At 34.2% G+C, this 8,877-nt stretch overlaps 2 protein-coding genes across 3 annotated transcripts in view; both read left to right on the top strand.

The window, feature by feature from the left end:
• The window catches only part of LOC106467222, a 3,893-nt gene extending 2,252 nt beyond the window's left edge, over positions 1 to 1,641 (top strand). The window contains exon 3 of the mRNA XM_013927551.2: positions 1,173 to 1,641. Within this exon, the coding sequence (XP_013783005.1) occupies positions 1,173 to 1,416 (244 nt within the window). The 3' untranslated portion in view covers positions 1,417 to 1,641. The remainder of the gene's footprint in view (positions 1 to 1,172) is intronic.
• A 3,786-nt stretch (positions 1,642 to 5,427) lies between these two features.
• Positions 5,428 to 8,877, top strand: part of LOC106467223 (serum amyloid A-2 protein-like) — a 5,712-nt gene continuing 2,262 nt past the window's right edge. Inside the window, exons 1-2 of one of the 2 annotated variants that reach the window (XM_022395352.1) lie at positions 5,428 to 5,562; positions 6,798 to 7,036. In XM_022395352.1, coding sequence (XP_022251060.1) covers positions 6,810 to 7,036 — 227 coding nt within the window. In that variant the 5' untranslated portion in view covers positions 5,428 to 5,562; positions 6,798 to 6,809. Of the gene's footprint in view, positions 5,563 to 5,999; positions 6,323 to 6,797; positions 7,037 to 8,877 lie in introns of those variants that run through there. The other variant, XM_013927552.2, reaches the window with a different exon arrangement.

Here is an 8,877-nt window from a genome sequence, read left to right as displayed (position 1 = left end):
AGATAGCCCTCGTGTAGCTTTGCGCGAAATTAAAAACAAACAAATCAATAAAACGGACACTATCATCTTTGAAGTTATAAATTTTTCCATTACCAAATAAGAATATTTTCAACAAGTTCGGTTACAATGTTTAATACTCTCTACGTACTAGACACAATAGACTTCGTTACTTCCCGTAGCCAGCTCTATGTCTTTGTTGCAGGAGATGGTTAAATAAGACTGTTGGTAAAAGTATTTAGACACACTACATATTAAGTTTAACACATTGTTTTCTTCTTATTACATTTAACATTGTTGTATGGTAATATTCAGTTCAGGTATCATTTTATTTTTTGTTTATTATTATAAGGCTTCATAAACATTGTTGTTCCGTCAGAAAGTTTCTGTACTGACTTGATATGATTTGTAATGTTACATATGTCTTCAATAGGATTTTTTTTATTTTGATTTGTTATTTATCATTTTAATTTTATTATAAAGATTGTTGTGGATTGTTAGCTTAGAATTTGTATTTGGAACTAATCTAAATATCCTAAGCTGAACGAATCTCATGAGATATTATTGGGATTACGGCCGAAAATATCGTTAACAGCGAAGGTAACCAATCGATGAAACAATGTATTATAATTTTTATGAGTAGAAAGGTAAGAAAAGCGACCAGCTTAATTTTTGGTTCGCTGAAAGCTTACTCTTATTGGAAGTTGTTACTATTTAGATGATATTATTTATGACGATTTTTAGCTATATTGTTAATTGATTAAAATATAATTATTAAATATTTTGTGAAGAATTATTAATTTGAAATAATCATTAACTTTAGATAACAACAAAATTGTCATAGGTAAGTTGTTTTTCTCTTTTTGGATCACCTGAGGTCTTTCAATATGGCTGCGCCCATAAAGATTGCAATGTTAGATAAAATTTCATTCGTCGATTTTGAGCTATAAAAGTGTTTTTGTTTTTATTATTCTTATAACAAGGAATTTAGCTTGTTAAACCTATAGGACAATGGATAAATCTGTTTGTTTTATGTATTATAAGATCTGGTTGTATTATATCTGTAAAATAATATATATGTGTGTGTCTCGTGTATCAAAATAATACTTATCCAGTTAAGAACTTGTTAATTACACACAATCATTTCTCTTCATTTATATTAATTATCTTTTTAGGTATTTTCACTGTCAAGGCAACTACAACGCAGTGTACAGGTGCAACCAGAAAAGTCAGTCAATACGTACTGCTGAGGTTATCAGCGACTGTCGGGAGTTTTCTCAGGGTGGAACTGACAGTGCAGACGATCAAGCAGCTAATAGATACGGGAGAAATGGAGGCAACTGTGCCGCAAAGTACCTTTGTGACGTCAACTGCAAATACAACCCGAATGATGGCACTTGTTCGTCATCAAATTGTTAAAAAAAATAATCTTTACTTTACTTCTATCTTTGAGAATATTTTGGAGTTAGGTTTTTTTAAAAGGAAATATATTTCTGAGTTTTAAGTTTCGAAAAGAAAGTAAATAAATGCATGAAATATCGGAATTATGATTGTTAAAACTATTAGTGTCAATTTCATTTATATAATGCATATATATGTCCCAACTTTTCTTTTACTTCAAATAAAACAAGCTTTACCAAAACACGACGAATGAATAAGACTATTTCTTCGTTTTACATTTATATCGCCCATCTATCTATCTAAGCTGTAGTCATCCTTCGTTGGATGTAGCTCTCCATCAGACCATCCCAGTATTTCCTATTCTTAGCATACCGTGTCCATCTGATTCCTGCTATTTATCTTCTATTTTCACTGTCCTAGGTTGCCATTCCATTGTTCTTAATGTCCACCTATTATCGGAATACCTTGCTACATGTCCAGCCCATTTCCATTTAGTTCTTAGGGTGAATCTTACTGCATCTATTATATCTGTTGTTTTTCTTATTCTTTATTTTCTCCATCTGTCTTGTAGTGTTTTATGAAGTTTTTTCCCCATAGCTCTTTGTGTGGTTTGTATTTTTTTCCTTATCTCTTTTGTTAGTGCCCATGTTTGGCAGTTAAGATTGGTAGTACACACTGATCCATGATCTTTTTCTTCAAAGTAATGGGGATATCTTGATCCTCTAGAATTTCTTTATACATTCCAAAACATCGCCATGTTGCCTTTTCTTCTTACCATAATTTCTTCCCTTGTTGTGTTTTTCCATTTTGAGGGTTTGTCCTAAATATTTGTACTTTGACACTTTCTCTATTTCTTCATTCTCAACTTTAATGGTAGTGTCATGATAGTTGGTCATATATTTGGCTTTTCCCATATGTATTTTTAATCCTGCTTTCTTGCTACTAGCATTCAAACTGCTCAATAGGGCTTCCATCTTTTTTTGTTGAATTTGTAAAGAGAGTGTTCAAGACCAGATGGAGCGTTCTTCACATGGAAGAATGCTGGTTCCGCTTTATGGTTTCAATCCCGTCAGAACGCCTATACCTACCTATAAAATGTCCTACTTAGTCGAAATGTACTTTCCTACAGTAGGACAGCGGTAAGTTTACGGACTTATCACTCTAAAGTCCATGTTTCGATTCCCCCTTTGTGGACACAGCAAATTGCTCAATGTGGTTATGCTATAAAACAAACATAAATAACATCAATGTTTTAATTTATCTAAATAAAACATGAATTACACCATTGTTTTATTCATCTAAATAAAATATGTTACACCATTGTTTTAATTTTCGTCTAAAAATATTTTGTTCTTTTCCAAAAATAAAACTATATTTTTAGAGGTAAACAGTGGGATGAACATGATAATATACCGTTTTAAAAACATGTTTTTACACTTCAGGATGATTAAAGCACTTTTTTGTAGCACTCTGAATGTTGGATATACAAGACTGTTTAGTGTAACATTTATTATTTATTTCATTTAGTGATCTAGTACTTAAGGATTATTTAATTTTCATAACAAGAGTGTTAGAAGTACTTACTTTAAATGGAGGTAGTTATGACAAATTTCGTTACGTGACTCGGTAAGAATCGTGCGTTATGTGTGTAGTTCAATTGTTGTAATTTGGCGTCACATTGCTCGAACTTTCTGAATTTTTCTCGTTGTCTTAAGTGAGTATTGTTACATCATAGCGTCTCGTAGTTTGTAGATTTATTTGTTTGTTGTTGAATTTCGCCCAAAGCTACACGAGGACCATCTGCGCTAGCCGTCCCCAGTTTAGCGGTGAAAGACTAGAGGGAAGGCTGTTAGTCATCACTACCCACCACCAACTTTTGGGCTACTCTTTTACCAACGAATAGTGTGATTGACCGTCACATTATAACGCACCCATGGCTGAAAGATTTAGTATGTTTGGTGTGACGGGGATTCGAACCCGCGACCCTCAGATTGCGAGTCGAGCGCCATAATCACGTGGCCACCTCTAATGGTCTGGTGGTTAGGGTTAGGAAGCTCAATTTTCAATCTGCGGGTCGCGGGTTATAATCCCGTTACTGAACATGCTCGCCTTTTCATCTGTGGGGGCGTTATGATATTACAGTCATTTACACTTTTCGTTGATAAAGCGTAGCTCAAGAGTTGTTGACAGAAACCTTTTGATCAAGCTTCATTTGAATACTAGAACATAATACTTTCGGTCAAGGTAGTCAATACGTTCAGCTTGTCGACTTTTAAAATGCCATGGATGTAAATAAAAACTGTCTCTTCAAGCAAACATCTGTAGTTCATGCAGCTCGTAGAAATTCATTATTATTATTAGAACTATTGAAAATTCTCCACTTCGTTTTTATCATTATGCAGAGTTTTAGTTCAAGACTTTTGTGATCATGTCAAAAAGAAAAAAAAAATTCTCTGTCCCAGAGTTAAAGAAGCTGAACACGCTTCATCAAATTAACCAACAAATATTATAATTTTAATTCTAAGATAGCTTTGATATACGGAAAAATCTGTTATCTGAGTTATTGCACAGGTCTTGAAACATAACGGTCATAAATAGAAACATCGGCTCATGTAGATACGTAGATCTTGAAAGTCGAGTTGTTCAAAACTTGAAAGTAGCGTTGATAACTGGACCAATTGTTGCAAAAGAAATATCTGCTGAAGCTTTTCGCCAGACACTAATCATAGTAGAACCGTCTGGAAGATGATCTATAGGAAATAGTACAGCTTATAAAATGAGTCAGATCAACGTAGGCCGGTAAGGTAATCACTGATTGGCATGTCCTTTAATCAATCAGGAAATGTCACAGACCTACTGAAGAGTGTGTAGATTGTATAGGAATTCTTTTTGGCGGCAAAAATCAGCGATTGGCCAGCATTTACTAGTGAACGCAAGTTGTGCTGAAAACTACACGGATAGCATGTTTGAAATTATTGTAAATGGTCGGTCGACCTTCCATCTCTCTATTTTGGAAGCCACATTTATTAAAACACATAAACCTGTTCTTTGCCGCCAAAAAACAATTCCTATACAATGTACACATCCTTCAGTAGGTCTGTAACATTTCCTGATGGACATGATCGCCTACGCTACAAAGCACGGCACTTAATGATAATGAGTTACGCTGAGAGAGACAATTTGTTTGTTTGTAATTAAGCACAAAGATACACAATGGGCTATCTGTGCTCTGCCCACCACGGATAGAGAGAGAGTCAAATCAGCAAACACAAAATGCCACATCATTGTATACTAACGTGCATAATCTAAGTCTTAGGTTTTTATCCAACAGGTTTGGGTTGTTTCACTGTAGTTAAACACAAAGTTACACAAATGGGCTATTTGTGCTGTGCCCACCACAGGTATCGAAACGCTGTTTCTAGCGTTATAAGTCTTTAGACTTACCGTTGTGCCACTGGGGGGCCTACAGGTTGAGCGTTTCATAATTTAAAGCTGAGCAATACTTTTTATTAACTTTAAAGTCAGCTTTCCTCAGGTGTCATTTCGCACTGTATTTAAACCACAAGTTTTGCACAATTAAAGACAGGATTAGTAGAGTTAGAACAATGTTAGTATCTGCATGTTATGATTATTGTTTAGGTTTTAAATCGTTGTTCTTTTTTTGAAATGGAGGCATTCGTAAGAAAACCTTTTTCCTAAAAATAAAACGTAATTATAGAAATTTAGGGTTAATAGTATTAAAAAGATTATAGCAATATAATTTATTATCACTAGCTGTGGCGCATGAACGTAGATATCGCTATTCTAGACAATGTTATATATCAGTCTCAGCTTTAGCAAGGCTTAGCTTCCACCAACTTCTGGCCAAAAACATTTTCGGAAAAGTTTTAACTGATATAATTTTTTGGTGTTTAATTCATTCTTTAACTAATGTGTTCTTTAAGTAAAGTATACGTTATTATTTTTAGTGTTTCTTTCATTAACATTATTTATTAAAATATCTATTGATTACGATTATGTTATTCGTATAAATATTTTCCATTTTTACATGGTATATTGATTTAGGACTATTCTAAATCTCCTAAGCTAGCCGAACCTCGTGAGATATTATTGGGTTTACGACGAGGGTGCCAACTGAAGAAACAATGCATTCTACTAACTACAGTAAGAACGCAAGAACAGTATATTTAATTAATTATAATTATTACTAAGCTGATTTTTATTTCTGGTATATGTAGTTAGTTTGCTTAAATCAGAAGTTAATATACAAAAAAGTCTTGTAAAGATTCAGGCTCGGGAAAATTATCACTGTAAACTAGGAACAATAGCGCCATCTATGGTTTGAGCTCTTTGAATCAAGCGACGGTATTTCCCAAGTCACGTAAACAAAGCATCATCACTACATTATTTCAATGTTTCATGTATTAGCCCTGAAGAAGCCGCAAAGGCAAAACGTCGCTTGAAATAAAAGCTTTATTATACTAATCTGGAGTGTAAAGGTAGTTTTTTATTTCTAACTTTGTTATCAAAACGTGTAAATCCCTCCAGTGCGCACTACAAGTTCTGATAGGTATTTCCCAGGTCAGTATTTACAATATGTGGCGAGTAAACAAACGAAAACGTAAAGTGTCTTGGGGTTTTTGTGGTATATAGTTTTAACTGGAAAAAATTCTTCATAAATATCACACTAAATTGGAACGTTGTTCTCGGAACTTACATCTTTATGTGTAATCTATCATGTTTTTTTCCTCATGTACACACGTGTGCTTTGTACACATTCTCAGAAACCCATAGAAAAAAACCATGAAGTCAATTGAAAAATTTTGCCACCAGAGGGAGATGATGTTGTATAAAAAGCATTTGAAGAAAATTCCTACAATTAAATCGTCTTCGTTGCTTGGACGTTGTAACTTTTATCCATTAGGTATTTGCTTTTAATTATCGTTAATTGGTTTACAATAATTTATTCGTGATAATCATACGAAATAAGTGTACAAAATTATGCAGGTATAATACCACAAATAGGTTATCCAAGTTATTTGGCATTAAAACATCGGAGTGGAAACTTGTGAAGTTTCTTTAGCTCTGGAAATACAATTGGGTAAAGAAAACGATTGTATTTGAGAAACGCTACTGGTTCGATATTTCGTATTACTAAACATTAAAAACTAAATAAAAAGGTAATGAAGAAATATCAGATAAAATTCTGCTATATGTATTGGTAAGTAGAATAAAATAACGAAAATAATAAAATGGTCACTACAAAGTCCTTTATTATTTATGAATAACAATCTATAATTATAATTTTAAAGTAATTAATAAATCCAATAAAGTTTATTTTTTTTTATCGATGTTATCTAATAGCACAAAACTGTTTATTTTTCTTTTATGAATCGCAGGAACCTTTCACAATGAGGTTTGCATCAATGCCCTTCGTGTTTTCGTTATCAGTGGTCTTAGTATTATGTCTGACCACCAACGTCGGCGAATGTGGAACCAACTGGAGAGTTTTTGGCAGCTGTATCATCAAGAAGATGGGTTTCCGAGCCATCCTAAACAGTGACGTTCGTTGCGCTGCAATTCAGATGTTTAAAAGTTTCTATAAAATGACCACTAAAAAATGTATCAACTGTGACAAGTAAGTTTTTATGTTTGTTCGTGTAAAATTACGCGAGGGTTATCTGTGCTGGCTGTCCATTACTTTCAGGTGAAAGATTAAAAATGAAGGTAACTAGACAACAACACCCACCACCAACTCTTGGCCTACTCTTATCAATAGAGGCGTCGCTAGGCACTGTCAGAGGGGGTTCGTGCCCCGAATCCCTAGCTGGTGTCTTGAAAAATCAGTATAGAAAACCATGATCTCGAGGGGAGGTGGGGGTATGGGCTCGAGCCTCGAATCTTTTAAGCACCTAGAGACGCCTCTGCTTATCAGACTAAACCGTAAAATTTGACAATCACTCTGTGAAGCGCTTTTTTACTTTTTTTTTTTTTACGGTTAACGGGACGCAAACCATGAAACCTCAGATCCACAATCAGGCACGGTAACCACTTGGCCACACTCGGTCTTCAATTGTTAAGAAAGCGGGACACATTATCACTTTCAAATGGTAAAAACACACGTTAATGTCTAAAGGTACAACATATATGGAAATGTTCACGTATTTCAATTACAGATAACCTAACCACACTACGCATACTCTCATGATTTTAGATTCAGTACTCTGCTGAGCACAGTGTAGTCAATCAGCAAACTATTTTCTAACTCTAACACACATATATATATATATATATATACACACATACACAACTAAAAATGGGTGTTGATAGTACGATGATAATCAACAACACATCAACGAGATAGCTGACTAAACGATAAATTTACGCCAGTTAAAAAACGGAAATGAGGAACATAAATTTGAGTTTTCTGACACAACCTTTGATCTCTGAAGTTCGGTTGTTCTTAACGACAACGCTACACGAAGGGACTATCTGTGCTCTGCCCACCACGAGTATCGAATCCCGTTTTTTTAGTGTTTTAAAGACCTTCCGCTTAGTCAGTGGGTGGGGTGGGGTGGGAGCTATAACATTGTAACCTGATGTCATTCATGTGTTTGAATTGAAAAATTAACAGAAAAAAGCGCATTGTTTATGGCTTCTTCAAATGGTAAAAACGCCCTTAGGGCAAATGTCTCACGCTCGGTTTTGGATATTTTAGATTAACGATAATCAAATTAATCAATAATCTTCCACGTATCAAATGCTAAATAGAACTCATAATTCCTGAACAATAAACTATATTATCAAAACCAGTAACACTTTAATGACAGGATGAGTATGTCATCAATATTTCCCTGTTATTGAGCAGGAAAGGTAAACCTAAATTTTACCGACTTTAAATATACGACAATGTAAATTTAGATTATATTGTATTTTTGTTGTCGTTAAGCATAAAGTTACACAATGGGCTATATGTGCTGTGCCAACCACGGGTATCGAAACCCGATTTTTAACGTTATAAGCCTTCAGACGTACTGCCGAGCAACTTGGGGTTCCAGGTTATGTACGTTGATATATATATGACCACGGGTATCGAAACCAGATTTTTAACGTTATAAGCCTTGGGGTTCCAGGTTATGTACGTTGATATATGATAACGTTTTATAAATTGTGAAATGTTCTCTCTTATCAAAATGTGGATTTAAAAACTGAAATTAATAAGAAAATGAAACAAAGTTTCGTTTAAATTGAATAGTAAAATAGAGTATAAATAGCAAGTGCACATTGTATATACTTTCATATTTATGAATTATATTTTATCATTTTGACAATACTTAGAGTGAATAAAACTGTTCTCTGCGTGTGTGGCTAACGAGTATAACACAGAGGTAACACCGTGAGTCAGTTTGTTTTGTTTGTTTTTTGAATTTTGCGCAAAGCTACACGAGGGCTATCTGCGCTAGCCGTCCCTAATTTAGC

Source organism: Limulus polyphemus, unplaced genomic scaffold, assembly GCF_000517525.1.
Source record: "Limulus polyphemus unplaced genomic scaffold, Limulus_polyphemus-2.1.2 Scaffold2531, whole genome shotgun sequence".
NCBI lineage: Eukaryota > Metazoa > Arthropoda > Merostomata > Xiphosura > Limulidae > Limulus > Limulus polyphemus.
The sequence above is the reverse complement of the archived record's forward strand: the minus strand, read 5'-3'. Positions and strand labels throughout refer to the sequence as shown.